The sequence below is a fragment of the Cinclus cinclus genome, chromosome 3 (assembly GCF_963662255.1).
Source record: "Cinclus cinclus chromosome 3, bCinCin1.1, whole genome shotgun sequence".
NCBI lineage: Eukaryota > Metazoa > Chordata > Aves > Passeriformes > Cinclidae > Cinclus > Cinclus cinclus.
The window spans coordinates 31136560-31159982 of NC_085048.1; the positions used below are offsets into that span (position 1 = coordinate 31136560).

General features: G+C 35.9%; 1 protein-coding gene across 6 annotated transcripts in view; it reads left to right on the forward strand.

Annotated features, from left to right (window-relative positions):
- The window catches only part of MYO6 (myosin VI), a 70939-nt gene that overhangs the window by 21566 nt on the left and 25950 nt on the right, over window positions 1-23423 (forward strand). For 5 of the 6 annotated variants that reach the window (XM_062488592.1, XM_062488593.1, XM_062488594.1 and 2 more), the window contains exons 9-18: window positions 3020-3100; window positions 5697-5877; window positions 7960-8104; window positions 13713-13870; window positions 14419-14510; window positions 14949-15021; window positions 15883-16010; window positions 17062-17157; window positions 19199-19372; window positions 23074-23112. In XM_062488592.1, the coding sequence (XP_062344576.1) occupies window positions 3020-3100; window positions 5697-5877; window positions 7960-8104; window positions 13713-13870; window positions 14419-14510; window positions 14949-15021; window positions 15883-16010; window positions 17062-17157; window positions 19199-19372; window positions 23074-23112 (1167 nt within the window). Of the gene's footprint in view, window positions 1-3019; window positions 3101-4790; window positions 4800-5696; window positions 5878-7959; window positions 8105-13712; window positions 13871-14418; window positions 14511-14948; window positions 15022-15882; window positions 16011-17061; window positions 17158-19198; window positions 19373-23073; window positions 23113-23423 lie in introns of all 6 variants that reach the window. The other variant, XM_062488591.1, reaches the window with a different exon arrangement.

Consider the following 23423-nt stretch of genomic DNA (forward strand, 5'->3'; position numbering starts at 1 on the left):
ATTTCTAGAACATAGTGCCTGCCCACTTTTGGCGATCTTTTTAAAATCAAGAATTCTGCCCAGGAGAACACCCAAAGTTGTAGATGTCAGGGTCAGACTTAAAACCTTCTTAAAATCAGGCTGGTGCAAGACAGTACTTAACAGCCTGAGTTCTTTTAAAGAGGACACTTTCTTGCACATTTCATGTAAAAGGAGTTTATAATCACACCAGCCTTATCACGCTGTGACTTTTTTTTTTACTTCTACTAAGACTGCAGCAGGCACTTTAATTTCCATTAAGGATTTTATTGCTTTACTGTAAGTTAGTATTATTTGAATTGTGAGTTCCTTGCATGTGAAAAGTCCACTCTGCCTGTTAAATTAAAAAAAAAAATTCTCATTTTTTTCTCTCCCTTAAAGTAGATTATCTTCAATTAAAAATAAAACAAACAAAGCCTTAGGATAATTTTCATCTTTGTAAGCTCATAATTGAATATAAATATTCTTAAAGTTTATTACCCATATTGTACTCAATTTTCATCAAGTATCACTTCATGGGAGATTTTTTAGGAAAACAAAACTGTAAAAGATCAATTTTCCTCCTAAATTTGCATTTATTTTGTCAAGATGATTTTTGTGTTCTTTATTCTCATTTGCCACTTCAGTTTTCATCATAAAATTGTTCTGAATAAGCACACTTGTGTCACTTTTTTGTTACCACATTTTGTTGACTGCATATCTGGTTCAGAATTAATAGAAACCCTATCTTTCAAGCTTCTGATAATAGATTGTGATACTACACAAGGCAAAGTTTGATGATTGATCAGTGTTTTGGCATCAGTACTATTTTTTTTACAAGAAAGATATTCATAAAAAACCTCAAACCCTATAATTGGTCATTTGGAAAAGTTCATCCTTTAATTCACAGTTTTGCATAGGCTCTGTTGTGCCCCTGCTGTCTTAAGCCTAATGGCTTATCCAGTCAAAGTCCAAATTAGGGCTAGTTTGAGTTCTAAGACTCAGGCCTGGTTTCTTTAAAGTATACTTAGTTGGAAATAGGACCATCTCAAATTTAAGGTTTGGTTTGTTTTTTTTTTTCCCCCAAAGGAGCAAAACATTATTAAAAGATAAAGGATAACTTAATTCTCTTTATTCCTTTGGTTTGCTTCCCTTTGATTGAAGTGATCCCTGGAATCTCCTCCCCATCCATTTGGCCATCATGGCATAGGGACATATTGCTCTGGGCATGTAAACCAAGACACTGCATTGGCTGCCACTGCCTGACCTGTCCTCTGGATTGCAGCAGCACTGGTGGCCATTACCTCTGTATTAGTTCATCCTTCCCCTGCAGGCTCCCTGGAGAAGTGAGAATTTACTTGGCCAAGGATTACGCAAATAGCCCTGCAGTTCTGCAGGTTTTTTACACAACCATTCTGCAGCACAACCCACATGAAAGCGTGCAGTCCTGGGTGCTCATGTTTTAGGTTGCCCTGCAGAAGTTTTCAGAAATTCAAGGTCATGAGGAAATGCTGTGCTGAACCTTGTAGGTCTTTGTGCCTTGGACTGAATCACATGGCTGTGAAAGTAAAGCTGTACAGTAAATCTGTACCTGGAGAACAACAGATGAGGATGAGAAGCTGAAATTCTCCCACATCTAAATTTCAGGAAGAGAAGTCAAATTGCTTTATGTTTAGGTCACTGAAATTACAATGGTGTGTTGTACTTCACTAAAAAAACCCAGACAAAAAAAAAATCTCAAACCATACAAACCAAAACCCAAGTACAATGGTATTTAGATAGTCTGTATGATAATAAGAAACTGTGTATTTGTGTTCTTTTAAAAATATACTTTTACCCCAATTCAATATATAAATTTATTCAAGGGTTTAGCTTTCAAATGAAAGCCGTTATCTTGTGATTAAATGTCTTTTATGTAGGTTATCATTTAAAACCATGCTGGCTCACATTCTAAACCTGTCAGATAAGTTTCCACACTCTCTTTTTGAAAAGGATGGCCTTTTTCACATCCCATCCCCAGTTTCTGGGATTGTGTTACCAAGGCTGTAATACAGGGATATATTGTGTTTTAAATATGCTGTGCTTTGCATTCTTATTGGCTGATAAAGAAAACTAGAGTACTTTGTTAAACCCTGAGCTAGCTTTGAACAGTTGTTACTTTGTTTTAATATTAAATTTGTCATCAAGTTTTCTTCTGCTGTTAGAAATGCTTTGAAGAATATTTTGGGGTTTTGAAATTTTGCATGTAAATTTTAATCAGACAGTAGAATTGTCTGTGTTCACCTCTTAGAAAACATCTTTGTTCTATCAAAGAGTAACGAATCAGTTCACTTCCTTCAGACAAAGGGTTCTGTCCAAGGTTTTGGACAAAGTTCTCACATTCAGATGAAAAAATCAGAAATTAAAAGCTGGTGATCCCATTTTGCTGAAAGCAACAATAATTATTTAAATCTAAATTTAGTCTGATTTAAGAAACAGTAAATCTGAGATTACTATACAACATGAGGTGGATCTCTGAAGCCTGGTTCTAAATAAGGCTTCTGCTTAGATCACGTTATAAGCTTTAAATATTCTTCAGGCTTTTTAATACACTATATCTCCTGCTACCTATAGAAATATTTGGTGAGGAAAAATTAGTAGTTTCATATTACATATAGGTCATAAAATTAATTATTTTCATTCCTAATTTTGGTTGTCTTTTTTGTGATCCTGGACTCCTTGAACAGGTTTAATAGAAGCAAAAAGTAAGAAAATATTGTGTGACTTCCTGAATATCCCATTGTGTCAAAAAGTATTTTAATTGTCAAAATCAAGAAACTTTCAATAGAAGTTTAGTATTGTTGTAGTTTGTTAATTTTGTAGAGGCAAATAAATACATTTCCAAGGAATTAATTATGAGCACTTACCCTGTTGTTTGTATGAAATGGTTAAATCAAGCCATGTTGGGGGAGCCTTAAATAAAAGCGTACGTTTTCCTTACTTCTCATTTTAAGTATGCATTTCCACTTTTTTGTTGTTACAGTATTTAAATCGAGGCTGTACCAGATTCTTCGCTAACAAAGAAACAGACAAGCAGATTTTGCAAAATCGCAAGAGTCCTGAGGTATGTTTATATCTTCGGTTAGTTTATATTGCTAAGTAATAGACATAAAGTTGAAAGTGATTACAATTTTTACAGTGTGGAATGAAATGTTCATTTTACACATCTTTAAAGGTCTAAGGGGGTACTCTCAAAACTGCTGTGTTCAGAACTCTGTTTTGGAGTTCAGCCCTAGAAATACATTTTAACATGCATCATGAAATCCCAAATGCAGCAGTGCATATAAAACGGTTTCCTCTTCATTCTTATAATAATAACACTTAATGATGCAGCTTGTCTTCTGTGGAAAACAAAAATCTAATACTTTCGTAGTTTTCCTTTTTCACATCTTAACTCCTGGTAAGAATAGACCAGAAGCAGTGTTTTTTCTGGAGCCATTTTTACTACCTGGAGTTTTGAAATGGTGCTCCAAACTGTTCTATAAATCAGTAGTACATCCTCCCTTCTAGCCATTACTATAGTCTCCTCCTCAGTGCACTTGAAAGCTTTTTGTTTTCTCCTTGCTATTAACTGCTGGTTATGCCAGAGCATGGCATTTCCTGGATGAAAGTAAAAATATTTATACTTTCTTGCTCCATCTCTGTTTACATTTTTTAGAACTGGAATTACCAGAATTTGTAGCACTTAAACCTTTGAGCTGTTCACATGAGGATACTAAAGAATTTGTTCTGAATTATTAGTATGTATGAATTGGAAGTTGTTAAAACATTTAATTAAACTTCTACTCTGTTCTCTTAATAAAATTTTCATCTACTCATACTTAAAGTATGAAATTGACATTTGTGTAGCTGGAAGATATTTCAAATTTAATCAAATCCATATTTGTGATTCAGTGGCAGGGTAAGCTGCATGTATATCTGACAAAAATACAAAAAAAACTTATTCAAGAGCCTCTTTCCACCAAGTGGCCATGCCATCTCTTTCATAACTTGGCCTTGAAGCTCGTTCTCTGCTCAACTATGAGAGACTGTACAGATAGTTCCTTTGCTCATGTCAACATTGTCAAGTCTACCCCTGGATTTCTAGAGGTTGTATTACTGTAACACTAAGCATGTAGTCCTGTCTTCTGTTGTTAAATGCAGGCTATTTTCTATAATCAGGCATGGTAGAGAGTCAGATACAAAAATACTTACTTGACATCAGTGTGAGGCAGAAAGCTGGTAGATCCTAGCATTGGGGAATTTTGCCTTTGGGAAAGCTTACCCAATTTGCCTTTCACGAAGAATTGTAATGAGTAGGCATAGAGTATCAACATTCACTTATTTTTGCTACTGGAAGATGAACCTGTGCCATCTCCTGTTATTGATGTGATTTACAGGTGGGTGTTGTCATAAAACTTGTCCTCTGACACACTTCAAATAAGAGAAGACTTCATTTGAAATAAGTGTTTGTCTAAATTAAAACGTACTCGGAGAATAGTTCTGAAAATATATATAAGACATGAAGCAGCAGAACATATGATACCATAATTCTTATATGTAACTGCCATAGCCATTTGAAGGCTCAAAGTTAAATGATATTTAAACCTAATATAGCCATTTAAACAAGAAATATATTGCCTTGTTCAGGTTTTTAAATTGGAAATTTAGAATTTGTTCTGACATTTTATAAAAAATATTAAGATTGTTTATTTGAATAAAAGTAGCTGAATAGTTAATTAATACTTCAATTATTTTTGTGTTTTCCTTATCAGGAAGATGAGGTGATCATTTTACATAATTAACATGTAGTTTAAGGTTATTGATGTGCCTACATGTTGTGTGAAGTGAATTTTTCAGATGCATGTCGTGTTGTTTTGATAAAAATCATGTTAGCTTATTTGATATTAACAAGGCTTTTACTTAGTTAATTATTCTTTTTCATTGAAAACATTTAAAAATAAGTGTAAAAATGTAGCTCAGTCTGTGCATGTTCATGTAGTTTCTTGATTGCATGCAGATGTGTTACTTTCTACTATTTAAACTGGTTTGTAGCTAAAGTAGCTTTCAATGTGTTTAAGTTAGAAAAATCAGCAAAATGTTAAATTAGTATTTCAGAACATAGCTAGTATTCTCCTAACTCATAGACCACTGTAAATAACTTTGCTGTTTCTGAATTACCAGCAAAAGTTAACTAGTATATTTCCCTAAATAAGTCTGTTTAGAAGAGGGATATCTCTCTTGGTTCTGATTTGTCCTGCACTCTTGTTCTTCTGTCATCCTATTGCAAGCACCTCCATCTTCTTTCAGCTGCCTGGGGCTAGAAGGACTCATTTGCATTAAATGCTCCAATAGCTCCCTTAGCCGAAGTCTTCCTTCCCCCTGCTCACGATCTTACATTCCCTTGTCCTTAGCAGTCACATTTTCTCTAGCTTCTGCTTTCTGAACACAGTTTGAAGTTTGCTTTGAAATTTAACTTTGAAGATCATGCTTCCAAGTATCAACAATTTCAAATAAATTAAGGTTCTTGTGAAGCCTATATTGTATGAAGAACTCAAATCTCTGCTTAGTTTGGCATGCTTTTATATGCTTTTTGTTATGACTTATTCTTGACTGCAAATATTTGCTTACATTTACTTTAAGGCACTTACATAGAATTCTTGGCTTTTCTTGTTTTATAGTATCTTAAAGAAGGTTCCTTGAAAGATCCACTGTTAGATGATCATGGAGATTTCAACAGAATGTGCACAGCAATGAAAAAGATTGGACTGGATGATGAAGAAAAACTTGACCTTTTTAGAGTAGTGGCTGGTGTCCTTCACCTTGGAAATATTGATTTTGAGGAAGCTGGGAGTACTTCAGGTTAGATGAAATATAAACTGATTTTTGTAGAAATACTGAAAATGCCTCTTAATTAGAGACGTTTCCTTTGCATGTGAATTACTTATTTTGGAAGCTTCTTTGTGTTCGTGGGTAACTCAATCTTCATTCACCTCATTTTGAAGTCAAGTTTACCTGTTTGTTTTAAAGTTGTACTTCTTTATGTGCTCTGAAAGCAAATGGGCTTGCCCTGAAATTGTTCAAGAACTTGTTCAGTGAAAAGTTTGATATAAAGAAAAGAGCCATTTTATGTCTTAAAACAATACTTGTATTTTAATGATTGGTATAAAGTCCAGCTTCTCTCTAATGTCATGAAAATATCTTGAAATTAGCAACTCCATCTGTAGGGAAAGGCATAATGTCCTTTGGCTTCCAAAAATAACATTGTGTTAGTATTTTGAGAGTTGAAGAAAAAAAAAAGTTACAGCAAAAATTTAGGTGAATATAACTTCCTAATTTTAGGACATTACTCATAAGATGAAGCAGTACAAGTGTAGTTGGGACTTAATTGCAGAATGAGCATGAAGGTTGATGAAGGAGAATTAATGATTTGGGAATTGTCCTTATTACCTTACTACTGAAATCATCCTCTCTAAATTGAGAACTGCTGTCCTGAAGGACTGATTCCTCTGGGTCTGGATGTACACCTGTAGCAGAAAACATAAGTATGTAGATCTGCCTTGAGTTGCAAGACAGAGTGAAATTGGTTCCTCCTGGTCCTACTTCAAGTATGTATAGCTGTTGGTGCAGTTTGGAAGAGTAAACCAAAGAACATTTTAAAAGGTGTTCTGAATGATCAATTAAATGAGTGCTAACCTTGCAGATTCACTAGTTCCTGACCCCAAATACAGAATCAGCACAGTACTGTACAGAACATTCTGTTCAGAAGATATCACGGGTGGGCTCTGGTCCCATGTGTCAAATCAGGGCCGGTGCTGAATTCAGACTGGGTAGCTTAGGGTTGGCACCGAGGTGGGTTGTTGTGTTTGTTTGGTTTTTTTTTTCCCCTTTCTCTACTATGTAGATCAAATCAGAACCTCCCCAGTGTCAGTTCATGCTGTTGCCACCTTCATGAAGATGACTGAAATGCACATAATTAATGAATCTGGGAAGATGCAGGTGTAGAGATTGGTAGTGGTTTTGTGTAGCTCAAAACAGTAAGCTTCCCAGACATCTTCCCTGTTTGGGCCTATTGTGAGTTGTGGCTTAGGCATTGACAAGGTGGAAGAGTGAAAGAGGTGCAGATGTGAGTTTGAGGAGAAAATGAACAAGAAAAGTGGGAACCACAGATGATGGGCAAAGTCAGGGTTTAGAGAAGGGAACATCACCAGAGAACTTACGTCCTCTAAATATTGAAATTGAGATCCATTTTTTTTTTGGAATAAATTACTGAACTTCTAAAATGTAAATGAATTCCAAAAAATATAAATGAATGTATTGAACTTTTAAATTCCAAATACATATTTTGTTCTTCCCTCACCTTGTGTGTCTTCATGCAGGGTGTGCATTCGAACTGCTCCAGACAGTCTCTTACAGAGACCCTCTGAGGTTCCATTGCTGCTCTACTGTGAGGAGCAGGAAATACATGTAAATAAGTGCTAGATTTTATTAAAGTGGGTGGTGTTCCAGTTGGAGACCTCTGCTGGCGCCAAGGCAGGTGCAGAGCAGCAGGGAGGGCACCTCTCGGTTGCTTACCTGGGACATGTGCAGAGCCTTGTCTCAAAAATCCAAGGGGCCAGGAGTCTGTCCTAGCAGGCACTTCTGCTGCACAGCAAGGGAGCCTGGCGGATCACAGGAACATCTAAGTTCAAAAGTTTTAAGTCACTAGCATTAGTTTGTAGGGCTTAGCACTTCTGCATTTTGGGGTAGTTCTTCCCTACGAGCAGCCTGGACGGTGTTCTAGAAATACAGAATTACACGCGCAGTTTCTGGGCGGGGTGTTATTTTTGTGTTTGTTTTGAGGGGGCTCTCTAGGTTCTGAGAACCGAACCGCTAGGAGGCAATTCCGAGGGGCAGAGGTGAATTCCCTCCCTCGCGGCTGCTACTGACGGTGTGTCCCCGCAGGGGGCTGCACGCCGCGCGCGCGGAGCCAGGCGGCGCTGGAGCGCTGCGCGGCCCTGCTGGGCCTGGACGAGGACGATCTGCGCGGGAGCCTCACCTCGCGCGTCATGCTCACCACGGCAGGGGGCGCCAAGGGCACGGTCATCAAGTGAGTTGGGGGGGGGGGGGGGGGGGGGGGCCGGGCCGTGAATGGGGGGGGGGGGGGGGGGGCCGGGGCCGGGCTGCCCCTTTCTCACCCACAAGCGGCCCCAATTCCCGCTTAACCAGGTACAGGGGTGAGCTGAGGTGCGTGCGCTCGACCCAAGCGCTTCTTTTAATGTTTACCAAGAACAGGTAGGCCCCATGGCCGCTGAAGGCCAGCAGGTTTACAGCGCTAGGCGCTTTGACTAAGGAACTGCCGCGTTGTGTAAAATCTCTCGTGTGTCAGTGAGTACGCTGTGTGGCCAAAGAAAGTATAGCAGCCAGCCAGTTAAATCCGCAGCCTGCGCTGCAAATTTGGTGTGCTGAAAGATTTATCAGATACACTCTATCAAGGAATGTTAATGCGGTCCCTAAAGTTTTTCAGAAGACACTTGAGTCTTTGTCACGAGTGGCTGCACGAGGGCTGGGATGCTTTAATTACAGGGCAGTATATCCACCCTTCCTAAGGTATGAGTGATCAGTGTCCTTGTGTTTGCCATATTTAATTCTTCTGAAATCAAGTTTCAACTTTAAAAGCACCCCTGCAAATGGTAATCCACAAATGTGCTGCTTTTTGCTGTTTTTGGTGAACACACATTTGATCTTGACTGATAATGATGTTTCACAAATGCACCAATAGAAAGTGTGTTATATTGGGTTTTTTTATTTTTTTCTGAAGCTATTATCAAGTTAACTTCCTAGACACAGAAGCTTGACAGTGATTTCTTTCTGTATGCGCATAGAGAAGGAATAAAGGCAAAGAAAATGTATAAATATGGTACCGGTGATAACATTTCAGAACTGTTGAATTTATGACTGTTGCAAAACTGAGTTTTAAATAGTTATCTTTTATTTATCAAAAACCTGTAGCTTCCACCACAAGTTTTATCTTGCTGAGATTGATGCTAGCACGCAAGCTGTCAGGGATGCTAGCTCTCTGCAATTGAATTGTGTATTTTAACTTTCAGTTCTCTATGTTGAGTATTTTCTGGAGTTCAAGGAAACATCATGTCAAAATCTGAACTTGGACTAAGTGGTTTTGAGCACATTGCATTAATTCTCAAGTGTTCAGCTAAATGTATCAATCTTTTCATTAGGAAGCTAATGAACATTCACTCCTTGGAAGAATACATGTGTGGTTTTCATTGACATATGGAAACAATCAGACTGTTTTAGTGAATTGGAAATACTTTATTCTTGTTACACCAAAAGTTTAGTATGTGAAATTTGTAATTATCGGTGTTACTGGAGTTTATTTAAACTCCTTGAATATTTTGTCTTTAGAAATTTATTGTGGGGAATTATTATTATGGAAAAAGTTCTAATGCAGTGATAAATGGTAAGTAATGTTGAGGGGATGGGATGGAGTGATGTGTTACTCTGCATTCAGTTAAAAGCTCAAGATCTAGACCTCTTAATTGTGTATTCAATAGTCTATTTATGGAGAGTAAATTCTTTTCTCCCTGCCCAATGTAAATTCGTCCTCTCCCCCACCAGTTACTAGAAACTGGGGCCTTTGAGTCATTGTCATCTTGCTGCCTTATCAGATGACATGGAGTGTTACAAGTAATTTTTCCCTTCATTACAAGCTTAATGTGTAGGAAGATATCAGTCTTGCAGGAAAAAGTGTCTCCAGTGAACAATATTGACCAAGTTTTTACTATTTGCTCTTTTCCAGACCAGGTCTAAATTGACAGCAAAATCTTTGATATATTCATTGAGGAGAAGCTTTATCATTATTGTGGATAATATTAGAGTAGAAAATGATATATTATGCAGTACAGATGGTGCTCATAGTAATGCATGGCAATATGAACATTGTAGGTTTTGAAAGTCAGTAACATTTTTTACCTAATTCAGGTTGGGATGCACAATGATTGATGATTTTTCTTGGTTGACTTTCTGCTCATCTGGTTATTCTCCATATTGCATTTGTATTTTTTAATTCTCTTCAGCTTACCACCACCTACTTTCTTTTACTGAAATATCTCTTGTGGATTTTTGCATTATGCATTTTTTGAAAAAAATTTTGTATGCTAATCTTGTTAGCAAGATTTTCTGCTTTCCTAATTCAGTATTATTAGAACCCATTTTTTTGAGAATACCCTTAATTTCACATTCCTTTTAAGTGAAAGTATTAAATAGAAGTGGAAGAGCTTTGAACAAATTGTATCTATGTCAGATTCAGATGGCACCCCACTGGAAGTGCTCTCAGTGAACTGCTGATTCTGCCTCTGAGAACAGACTCCTTTAGGCTGTTGTGCATGTAACACGTACATAAGGCTTGTCTGTATATTTTCCTTTTGAGAATGTTTGGTGGGACATATCAAGCCGCCACCACCACCATTATGAGTCACACCATGTCATCACTTCTCAAGTGACACTGTTGAGGGAGGTTTCTTAATTTTTGTTACAGCTTTGGGCATATCGTTACAGTATATTTATCCTTGACAAGCCTGAAGCGTTATTAGCACTGTGCAGTTTCAAAAGTGTGCAAACACAAGGAGTTGTGTTTTTATGCCACCAGATCTTATTTTTCTCATGTTTTATTTTGGGGGTGTCAAAAATGAGTTCAGCAGATTCCTTACAACATCTCAGTGATTAATGCATTAAGCCTCTTTCTAGCATTTTCTAAACTTGTGCATCTAAAAGCAAATACACCCTAATAAATACACCAATATCATCTTCTCACATGTACTGCATGTATAAGAAAAGTGGATTGGACTGTTTTTAATATTTACTAAATAGACACCATTTTAGTTATGGTAGTGTGGTTTAGAAACTATTTGACTGCTATCAGTATTAGAGTTCTGACAAGAATATTGTTTTTGTTTGGGTTTTTTTTTGTTTTTGTTTTTGTTTTTGTTTTTTTTTTTTTTGGTTCCAGCAGCCTAAAGAGCTGATCATTTCTCTCTCTTTCTGAGGACCTTTTGTGTGCAAGTAGATCATGTGCGTCCTAATAGGTCACAGTGAATAAATATCTCGGCTGAAATCACTGTGCTCAGAGTATAACAAAGGCTTTGTTCTGCTGGGCACTGTGGAGCCAACAAGGAGCAGTAGGAGGGTGCTGGTAAAAGCAACCTCTCTGAATTTTATTAAATACTCATGTACAGTGAACTGCCTGGGGGACTTGGCAGCTACACTACATCTATCTGTCCTTGTCTCCCAAAACCCCATAATAATTACCTTGTCAGATGATGTTTTTGCCATCCATGTGAAGTGTGTTTACAGAGAGAAATAGCATGTTAGGATTCAAAATCTGGTGCTTCTTTTGGACTGTAAATGTGCTACTGTGCTTCTCTATTGCTCAGTTTCTGCCTTTCCAAGAAGACTTTCACAGAGGACTCCATTATCACAAACTAAATTATTTTACAGTGTGAAAAAAATAACTTGCATCATTCCAGGTCCTCCAGCTTCTTTTGCAGTACTTTTTTTTTTTTTTTAAGTGATGCTAATGAAGTGTCCATTGGAAAAACTTTTTCAAAAAATACTTTTCTACATTATTTTGAACTTTAGCTTTTCTCAAATTCCAAATGTACTGCTTATATTCTTTAATGATGTGTAGTATTTAACTAGGTAGGGTTATTTCATCCAGGCTACCGTATTTATGAACCTGTAACCATATTGGATAACAGTAATCGATGGATATCGCTTCACCTGCTCTGTCCCTCAGTTGTTGTCAATCATGGGCAAATTATACGTGGTTTTAATTGAAGTTAATTTGTTCTGGAATATAGCTGAGAACTGCATGGAGTTGGCCACAGGCTGTCTACCCCATCAGTGCTTTCCCCTAGGTCTCAAACTCTAGAACATTGGAAACCTTGCTGAAGAAATTGGCATGAAGACCAACAAGGGTTTTTTCTTGCAGCCTTACCAAAGTGCTTAGAATTCAGTAATTTTTCTCTCTATTCCATTCAAGTAGCTGATAAATGGAGGAGAGGGAAAGAAGGTGAAATGGAGGAAGGAGAATTTATCTTTTCCTGTTCAGGCAAGAAACAAAAGAAAAAAAGCGATTCATTTTTCTTTGTGCAGACCAAAGAAAGGAAGAGCTGAGGGAAAGCAAGTTTGTGAGAAGAAAGCTACTTGTTCTGAACATCAGTTCTGTGATGGGGCTCATGTGTATCTACTGTCTCAGGGCATTTTCAGCATTATTTCTGAACTTTCAGTTGTGCAGAATATATTGCAGGGTTACATTTTCTTTCCATGTGTGTTTGTTGCATACTATGAAATTTAAAAAGGGTTTGTGCAGTCTTTAGAATTATACTTAATAGTGGCAGAATTTGCTGTTTTATCCTATCTTATTAATACATGCTTTAGCAGTACAATTATTTGTCCTGTTGTTTAAAATAAGTAAGTGAAAAGCATAAATTGTTTTAATGTATTGTATTATGTAATAGGTCTACAGCTGACAGGATCAGAATACTAATTCTGATCTCTTAAACGTATCAGAACAGAATGCAAAGGTAACTTCCTTCTATTTATAAGCTGAGATTTATGTCAGTACTCATTACCTTAAGACAGATACTTAGTGGAAGACAAGACTGTGTGTTAAAGCTAATTACTATCAAATGTAATGTAGCTGCAAGTGTCCTTTGGGAATGGAGACTCTGGTTCTGTGCCTTACCAGTCACAGTAGAAAGTGATCTCCATCACTCTCACAATTCTGCATCAGAAGTATTATCCTTGAAGAAATAAAAAAATTGTAATTATTAATTTGGTGCTTATGAATTATGGGAAGTGCAGAAAAATATGCAGTATGGGTAAGCTGTTGTGGTTTAACACCAGCTGGCAATTCAGCCCCTCATAGCTGCTTGCCTCCTCCCTGCCAGTGGGATGGGGAAGGGTAAAAAGGAGAAAATACATGGGTTGAGATAAAGACAGTTTAACAGGTAAGGCAAAAGCTGAACATGCAAGCAAAGGAAAACCAAGAATTCATTTTCCACTTCCCGTTGGAAGGTCAGTGTTCAGCTCCTCAGGATAGCAGGGCTTCATCAAATGTAATGATTACTTGGGAAGACAAAATTTCAAACTCAGAACATCATTCCCCTTTCCTTCTTCTTCCTTCAGTTTTTATTGCTGAGCATGATGCCATATAATAGGGAATGTCCCTTTGGTCAGTTGGGGTCAGCTGTCCCAGCTGTGTCCCCTCTCAGTTTCTTGTTCACCCTCAGCTTCCTCACTGGTGTGATGGAGTGAGGAGCAGAAAATATATCAGGGCAAAAACTAAACTAGAGGCTTTGTTCTAACCAAACAAGTCATAAATATTTGAAATAATCTTTGTAGATGATATATATAATTTTAAATATTGTTCTCTTGAAATTGTCAGTAGAGTTTCTAATTATCTAATAAACAATTATGAAAGTGTCTAAATATAATTTCTACTGATGGTAGCAAAACATTATTCTTTTTACAGGTAAGGTAGTCTAACTTTGCGAGATTGTTCCCTATCTAGAGATCAGGGGGTTTTTTAAGTTCTAATTTATGGTATTGGAAAGGCTGTTTTTAAGTTTAGAATCTCAGCATTTCACAGTAAGGAATTCTGAAAAGTAAGATCTGTATCTTGTTTTTTTTTTTAGGGTACCCTTGAAAGTGGAACAAGCAAACAATGCTCGTGATGCCTTGGCTAAAACTGTGTATAGTCATCTGTTTGATCATGTAGTGAAAAGGGTAAACCAGTGTTTTCCATTTGAAACTTCTTCTTTCTTCATTGGAGTTCTAGATATAGCTGGTTTTGGTAAGTATACGTAAAATAATTGCTAGTTGTCACTTTTTTCCCACCAAATATTCAATAGCAAATTCTGTAATGAAGAGTGGGAGGGTTTTCTTTTTGGTGTTGATGGGTCTTGTAAAGCTTTTGCCATCTTTGGCTCACTGAAATTTAAAACAGGGCATATTTTGTCATGTGCTGAAGTCCTGCCATGGTGGTCCAGGGGAACAGCCTTTGGATTTCAGGTCTTTAGAGCTTTGATATTCTGTGCCAGCCTGTTATATCATAGATGCATGCAGATGGATTGATACAATTTCCCTGTTTGGTAACATCTTGCTTTGATTTGCTGCCAACTGTATGTCATTTGTCTTAGAAATATCATCTGCTGCAGTATTTTTAGATGCCTTGGGTACAACTTGGAAAGCTGTAAAAAAAGATTTCATTTTGCTGAAAGAAATGGCTGTGGATCTGCACACATCTTTAAATATTAACACTGTGAAGCTTCTCTTATTTACTATTTAATATAAATTCTTGGAGCACTGTTTTATCATAAAAGTTTAACTTCTGTCTTTCAGAGTACTTTGAACACAACAGTTTTGAACAATTCTGTATAAACTACTGTAATGAAAAACTTCAGCAATTTTTTAATGAAAGAATTCTAAAAGAGGTATGATATATTTCATGTTATATTTGAGTTGGTTTTTTTTCTGAAGAGATACTTAAGGTAGTACTACTTTTTATAAGATCGCACATTATAGTTAAATTAAAAAATGAGCTGACATACTGTTTCCATATTATGTGACATCTTGTTGTGTCAGAAAAGACTGTGGATTTTTGAAAACCAGCAATGACGTATCCAGAGATTGGATAATTGCTAATACCTGATGGAAATATTTAATTGAACAAGCTTATCATTAGGGTGTTAAAGTTGGAATATATTAAGCTGTGTAAGGAAATTCTCAAGTGTGTATTGATTCATGCTATGTTTTTAAAAATGACTTCATGTTAAGTATTTTTTTTTCTTGATCAGTAAAAAAAAAAGGAAAATTAACAGTGATTTTTTTTTTTTTTTTCTTTTCAATTACTTTTTTTTTGGTAACTTTAGGAACAAGAACTTTACCAGAAAGAAGGCCTGGGGGTTAATGAAGTTCGTTATGTAGATAATCAGGACTGTATAGGTATGTACTTCTTGAATTGTCAAGCTTCTTGTTACAGTCATAGGGAAAAAAGCTTCTGCCAGAAGAGGCAAAATATGCATAGAATTAGTAATTGTGTGTTTTTGTATATAGCCTCATTCAATTCACAATCTTAAGAATTCGTAGGCATTGCTGCAGTACAAGCAGTAGCAGTTTCACTTTTTCCACAGGAAAGAGTTTGTAGTAAAAATCCCTCTTACAAGAACAGTTTTGTAGAGAAAGGAAACAAGTTGCAAAAATGTGAGTTTGTGTCTAATAGTTCCAGGAGCATGAATTTCTGTGTCAGCTTTCAAGGGCTTTGCTATATGTATGTGAGAGGTCAAAGCAATGCAGTTGTTAAAAGTTATGAAGCCACCACTGTATGCTCAAGTCTGGTCTGCCTTTCCTGAAACCAATTTCTACTTTTCATTGGATCATGTTATCAAATGAAAATATTAACCTTTTAGTTTTGACTTGTGGTGAAATGTAGATGAAAAGCTTAAAAATCTCCCCCAGCAATTGAAGCAGTCATTGCATAAAGACCTATGATCCTACTGTAAGAAGACTTGGGCACCTTTTGGATGACTAATTTCAGCTTGAGATCAAGAGTTAAGATCAAACAATCAATTCCTGATCTTTTTCTCCCATGTTCCACAAGAGTCAGAACTTTTAGATTTGATGGATATATTATACATACCAATTAAGATATAAAGAATTGATTTGCCATGACTTCGTGTATTTTGTTTAATGGCTTTCTATAGGTACTTTTGTAGAGAATCAGATCAGCACCTTTTAGATATGTAATGTTTAGTGGTGATATGAGTTGATATATGCAACTTTTGTAAATATGTTTTGTATTAATAGATTTGATTGAAGCAAAATTAGTAGGTGTACTGGATATTTTGGATGAAGAAAACCGTCTTCCTCAACCAAGTGACCAGCATTTTACTTCAGTTGTGCATCAAAAACACAAGGACCATTTCAGGCTCTCAGTAGGTTTATTTTGTTGTCTGTCTTGTTTTAATGAAACAGTTCTTGGAACAGTTGATAGTAACACTTCAATTTAATGAAAATCTTTTGTGAGAAATCTCATACCACCCAGTCTGCACAGTCTGTACCTCTTTGTTAAGGACAAGTTTGGTTATTAGATTTGATGAAAAGTTCACCTAAGGCTTCGAGCAATTCTAATATCCTGCTGAAACTAAAGCCATATTCTTCACTTACATTTGAAATTTGTTAAGATGTAAAGCATGAAAAGGAAGTAAAAAACACATTTTAATTTAGATTGTTTCATATCAGATGAATTATTTTGTTGTTCTTTTAAAAAATTGTTTGCTTTGGAGAACATTTGACTCATGTCTAGTGAGCTAGCACTTCAGAGATAAGAAAGGGAATCATATTAGGAAAATGTTTTTATTTTTTTAACATACAGCCCTGTGTGGAAGATTAAGGCAAATTGTTGCAATTTATATCCATGAATTGTGTTGGAATAAAAAAGAATGCTGAAAAAATGCAAGCAAAGGAAGCCATCCTTTATCATCCATTTACCAAAATTGTCATTCATTTACCTTGTGTTAAGTTTCCACTTAATCCTGTTTACCTGAACTGCTGTGCAGTGAAACATTCTGGTGGTATGTGCATGATCAGCTGGGTGCTTACCTGTTATGAGGTATCATCTAGAGCCATATCCTAAACTTCTGTCTAATCCTATTCATACAACAAGGCTATTCATCAGCTGTCATATGAATGATACAGAAAGTGTTGATTAAAGCAAAACCAAAATCAGCCAGCTGGTATTAGCAATCCTGGTGACTTGTATTTTGAATACAATGTATTTAAGAGTGTGGAAGAGTTTGAAATCAGGTTTCTAGAATGTCATGGTTTGGACAGGAACAGTAATGATAAGCACAATTGTACTTAAAGGAAATGTGATTTTTTTTTTAACACCTAGTGCTCCTGGCAGATCATGGTGGTGTTCGAAGAATAAACTATTTCCTAGTCTCCACTGCAATACTTCTTTGTAATTCAACTTCTTAATTCCAGATTCCTAGAAAGTCTAAATTGGCCGTTCACAGAAATATCAGAGATGATGAAGGCTTTATTATCCGACACTTCGCTGGAGCAGTATGCTACGAGACGGTAATTTCACCTATGGAATATGATGTGTATTGTGTTTTGTAGAACATTTGTATTTTTAGTCCATATAGCTTAAATGAAAAAAATTCCTGTGATCAGAAGAGAAGTTCAAGCATTGATGTGTCTTAACTTTGAAACTAATTTTTGGAGTATTTGACAGAATTGACAATTTCCTTTAACTTTTCAGGTTACAGCCCATTTTAATGATCTGTTTTGTGTAAAAGTTTGTTTCAAATCTATAGGTAATGGTGTCAATATTAAATATATTTTTTCACAATCTACTGCAAATCTTGTATTAAATGGTGTTTACATCCTGGGGAGAAGAATAAACTATGTGATAGAAGAGTATTTTTAGTGAAGAGTACCTTTTAGGAAGCATGATTATCCTTGTACACAGTCCCCATCATACTTTGTGTTTTCCATTTCTACTGGCAATGGACTAATTTGTGTAAAAATACAAAATACATGAAATTCCTACTCTCAAATTACATTCCAGGTTCTTGTGCTATTTTTATTATTACTTATAGTACAAAGACATTGTAAGACCTGAAGCTAGTATCTAGACCATCATTTTTCAAAAACAAAAGTTTAAGGTAAAGTGAAGATCTGTAATGCTTTGTTGTTCTGTACAACTCCAGCATGTATAAAGGATGCTACTTGCAAAGAGGTTCTTTTGTGAATTGCAAAAATGTGCTGTTTTGCAATAGATGCATTCTGTGAATAATTTTAAAAATAAGAAAGTTGAAGCCTGTGTTGCCTACGTGATTTTTCTGAGGTTGCTTAGAGTAGATATCAAAATAATAAATTAAATTGGAATTCCAGTAAAATTGGAGCCCATTCTTATTTGTTCCATGTGCTCTATTTTTAACCATGTTCCTCATCATGATACACTAATAATGCCTTAGAGTGTCTTCAGGAGCAGAGGAGACAGATTTGATCATACAAACTCTGCTGTCAGAGCTAATCAGATGTGAGGTCCAGGAACTGTTAATGTGCTTGACTTTATCCTCTCCCTCAGGGGGACTTTCTTAGCTTGGGACTTAAAACTTTTGGACAATAGCTGCCTTGTAGTACTTCTGTTATTTGGGGGTTTTTCTGTGTTTTGTTTGTTTGTTGTTTTGGTTTTCTTTTTTTTTTCTTTTTTTTGTTCACTGCACTTTTGGCAGTTCTCACAGTCTAATTTGTGGTGAGAGCACTTATTTAGCTGTGTTCACATTCATAGTCCTGTCTTGTGTCTTCATGACCCAAGGAAACTTTAGAGACCTGTGCTTGTCCTTTGATTCTTATCACCCTTTTATGGGATATCTGGCAAACTGGCATTTTCTTCAAAGTGGTCTTGGCCTCTTCTGTTCATTAATATCAATGTCTCTACTAAGTTGCACCAAAAGCTCTTGAGGATTTTGTTAAAGTGAATTTGGATACTAATATATTAATTTCTGAGTTTCACTGTACTGTATTGTTCTTCTCAAAGTTAGTGATCCAATTCAAATAAAGCAGAGATACAAAATTTGTCGGAAGGGACAATATGTTTTATTAAATCAAGTGTTCATAAATAGTCATAGCACCACTTAAATAACCTGTTTTATTTCATTTTCCAAACTGTGTAGATATACCAGGTTAAGTGTGCATGTTAATTCCCAATTCACAATAGATCTTAAATGATATTACAAGCAGTGAAGAATTAAGCTTCTCATAACCCCCAGGTGGTATGATGTACTGTGTGCTGGAAATGGAAGGAAGATAGTAATTGACAAGAAACAAATAATCTCTTTAAAGGCACCAAACCTTCCTTTGGTTTTCATAGTTCCAACAACATCCTTCAAATTTAAGACTGTCTTTTTTCTCTGGCATTAGGGTTTTGTATATTAAGCTGAAAAGTTGTTATTGAATTATGAATATAATATTAATTTTTATATTTAACCCATGTATTCTTGCTGATTTTTTAATTAAGTATGTAACTATGTTTCCTTTAATTTTCTAATTAGACTGAAGTAACTTGGACAATAAAACAACTGTGCTCCTGTCTCTTGGGTTGTCTTTTCAGATGCAATTTGTGGAAAAAAACAACGATGCTTTGCACATGTCCCTTCAATCTCTTATATGTGAATCCAAGGACAAGTTTGTTCGACAGTTGTTTGAAGCCAACACTAACAACAACAAGGATCCCAAACAAAAAGCTGGGAAACTCAGTTTCATCAGTGTGGGTAACAAATTCAAGGTAAGATCATATAGTAAAGAGTCCCATCTTCTTGCAATGTATGCCAGTTTTATGTTACTTGAATTAAGTAGACCCTAAGCTTGGGAGAACTAGCGGTAGCTTGAGATGCAGAAGAAAATCTGGTTAAATAGATGGTTTTCTTCTGTTGAATTATAAGAAACTGGTATATTTAAGCTACCTGCTATGCAGTTCTGTCAAAAGTATCTTCCATGATGGTCCTTACAGAGATTATGCAGTGATTTTTAGGTCAGAATCTTCTGAATTCATGTGGAAGTCACACTTTATTTAAAAGGTGTTAAGATTTAAATTTGGATTCAGTAGACTTTAAAAGGTTCTAGATGTGACAAAATGTGTTCTTCCATCCTATTGTAATTATTCCTCCTAGAAGATGTATTGTTTCCCTGCAGTTGGCCAGACTCTCAAATTCCATACCGAACCTAACCACTGTTTTTCTTTTTCTGAAATACGTACTTAGTCATGGCTTTTACAGGAAGATATTCATTGTACTGAGTGTTTCCTTTCTCAATACCTGAATCTGATGCTTCTCCTCATTTTCTCCTTTCTTCTGATCTTATAAAGCTGACCTTCAAACCCTGTCTTCTGCAAATGTTTTCTGCATCCTTTTCTCATTCAGCAGTTTTATTTTAGCTGGACTATTCCAGCTCAGGATGGCTAGAAAGAGAACAATAGGGGAATTAAGAGATGAAAAGCAGGCACATCGTGGGCTGCAGGTAAATTTTTCAGTCTCATGGATTTACAGTTGGTAGAGCTGCAGCAATTTCAGCAAGAGCTCTTTTCAACACGTCTGGGCCAGATCCAATGAATGATTTGTATGCCTTCAAGTCAAGTGCTGAAACAGTTTTGGTATGCTACTTACCTAGGGCCACCAAAAACCCACCTCATCTTCCCAGCTAGACTCCTTACACAGTCCCTGCAGAACCACAAGTATGTTAGATAATCAAAAAAACCTGCACGTGGGGTGAGACACTGTAGCAGAAGAGTGTTTCTGCATTTCTGCTCCATATCAAGGGTAAGTACTGTGTCAGGACTGCAAGATAAATTCCTTCTTGCGTAATCATATCTTGTGGCTAGCATTTAGAACTGTTCTCTAAATATGCAGGGGTTGAAGAACAGGAAAGATATGGTAGCAGCACTCTTGCTTTTTATAGCAATAGTATTCTGCTTTGGGTCTGTACTGTATTCAGTGTTCTATGGCTGCTTTATTTCCTGTAGTGAGCGCCAAGTTATTGGTCAGTCTGACAAAGAGTCTTCTCATTACACTCTTCTGGAGTAGTTTGGTTAGGTAGTCACAAATAAAATTTTCATGGGTCCAGGAAGAGTGAGGGACAGAGCCTGATTGTAAGGTAGTGGTTTTAGCATTTAACTGGAAACTGGGCAGACTGCTCTCCTGAGTTTTGCTCTGATGATTCTTTTTAACTCCTTCCTATTCTATAGATGTTGTTGAATTAAAGTGTAACAATTGGTTTAATGTAAAATACATGATGCTCAAGAAGTCTGAAAAGTTGCATACAGATAAGCCATGTCCTGAGCAAACCCTGCAGCCATGAGTCTGCTGTAAATGAAGCTAGGATCCACAAGTTTTCAGAACTGTATTTTTAAAATTAAATCAGCTGGGGGATCTTTTGAGATAGTTTCCTCTTCCTTCCGTCTGGATTTTCAATGTTTCTCGGATTTAGCATCCCATGTTCAGGTGATGTGGATTTGTGCATTATACCACTGCCCAAGGAGAGGTGAATTAAAAGGGAGGCATTTTTAAAGTGAAGCAGAAATTAAGTGGGGAACTTTTTTGGATTTGCTTTTGAACTTGGGTATTCACCTCTGCAGCTAGAATGCAACTAATGTCCTCTTTGGATCTGGCCCATCAATCTATAATTCTTTCAATGTTTTCAAGTTTCATGGTATTTTGAACATGTGTTATTTCCAATAATTCATTTAGTGTTACCTTCCCAGACACAGCATGTGGTGCTGATGAACACTAATAGCCTTGAAAATTTCACTTCAGATGACATCAAAATAAAATCTTTTATCTTACTAGATATTTCATCTCTTTAAGAATAAGAATTCTTAGTGCATTACTTTTTAAGTCAGCCTTCTGAACTACTGAAATTAGAACTACTTCTAATTATATCAATTACTAGATGATTTTGCAGGGACTTCTCATTATGAAATCCTTCACACATCCCTTCCTTATAACTAATTAAAATTAATTCTCATAAATCAGTTGAGAAAATAATAATTAATTTACCATGAGATCTCTTCAAGATTGAGCTGATTTTACCTAATGCTAATGATAAACTAAATTATGACAATTCAAAGAGCAGTAGTTTTAGCAATATGATTTACTCATAGATGTTTTGTTGGTGAAATTCACCTGAGAATGACTCTGGCTTATTTCTTGTCATATCACAGAGTATAAGGAAGGGGTATTTTTCCTCAAGCAGAAATGTATTTTGCTGATGGAAATTAGTCTGTCAATTGCAAACTTAAGTGTTTCCAACTTAAGAAAACATAATTATTGTGATCAAGTTCAGATACAAAGAGTATGTGTAAGTGAGAACTGAGGAGGAGGTTATTAGTGTTTGTCATGCTTCTTGTGGCACTTTTTCTAACCACATACATGTCAAGTTAAAAAAAAATCCCAAATCATTTGTATCTACCAGAGGGGCAACTGGCAGCTGTAGGTGATGCACACTACCCATACAGATCTTATTTCTTGGATTCAAGGTAATTGAAAGATCTGGCTAAAAAAAATATTCAAAAGTCAAATCCTTTGAATTTGCTTTCAGTGCTGAAAATGAATAAGTTAGGACATACTGAAATGTGTATTGCTGCAGTCTATATACTTAACATTTACTAAAAAACTAGAAAGGCTGGCCCAGCAGTAATTTATGTGGCAAAACAGATACCTCTTAAGTAAAAATACTGCTGTTTTTCTCATGTGGTTTTGGAATCTTTTCAGTCCCTACCAATTACTTTCAATAGCAACTCTAAATTGTTTTGTCTGATAGCCTTAAGTCTCTGGTTATTCTGAAGACTTGGCTCCAAATAATAGTAGTATTGCAGTCTTTTCTCACCACAGTGTATTTAAATGCAACCTCAGTAAATGTGATTTTAAAATTGTAGCTTTTTGTCATCAATAGAGAATTAAAAAGTTTGGAAGTTTGGAAATAAAAAGTTGGAAGTTTGGAAATAAAAATAGATTATCATAGGTAAATGTTGACATAACTTCAAAAAAATCCAGAAGAAAAGCCTGAAAATATACTTCCTGTGTTAATTATTTAATATACAAATAATGTTTGTTAGAGATTAAATTTGGGATTTCTCAATTTTTCAGTGTGTTTTTAAAAAAATATTGCAGATTTGTCTCATTTTTTTAATAATGTTATTACATAATCATTATTTTTTATTTCCCTAAATGGATGTGCATGTTTTTTTATAACTATGTTGTGATAAGTGACTAGTCCATGCAGTAGTGTTGTACAATTAAATACAAGCAGTTTCCTCAGGGCCATTCATGCACATTTGCATGATTTTGTGTATTAAAATTTGTGAATGGTTGGTTTATCAGTTCTGTCTCACTAACAATGAAAATGCATGCAGTAATGCTGTGCCTCTGTTTGGTCGATATATTTCTGTACTTGCCATGGTAAGGCTCTTGAAATACCTGTTTTCTTTTACAGACTCAGTTAAATTTGCTTCTTGAGAAGCTTCATAGTACTGTAAGTATATATACAGATGTAGGTTCACAGTTTTCTGATGTAAGGCAAAATAGATTATCTCAATATTATGGCTTACAGTAAATGTAATTAGTAATTGCTTAACAGTTTGCAGCTACGCAGCACTTCAGGAACATCTTGCTGTACATGTGTTGGTTATTGATTTACTTAAAAAAAGAAAATGTACAACCTTCAAAAAAGTAGTAGAATGAGAGCTAAACAATTTGTATAAGCAATATGAAATCTGGCTGTGCTGCAATCTCCTTTTATTGTCACTTTTACTTCTTTCTGTGCATTGGTTATCATTAATGAAT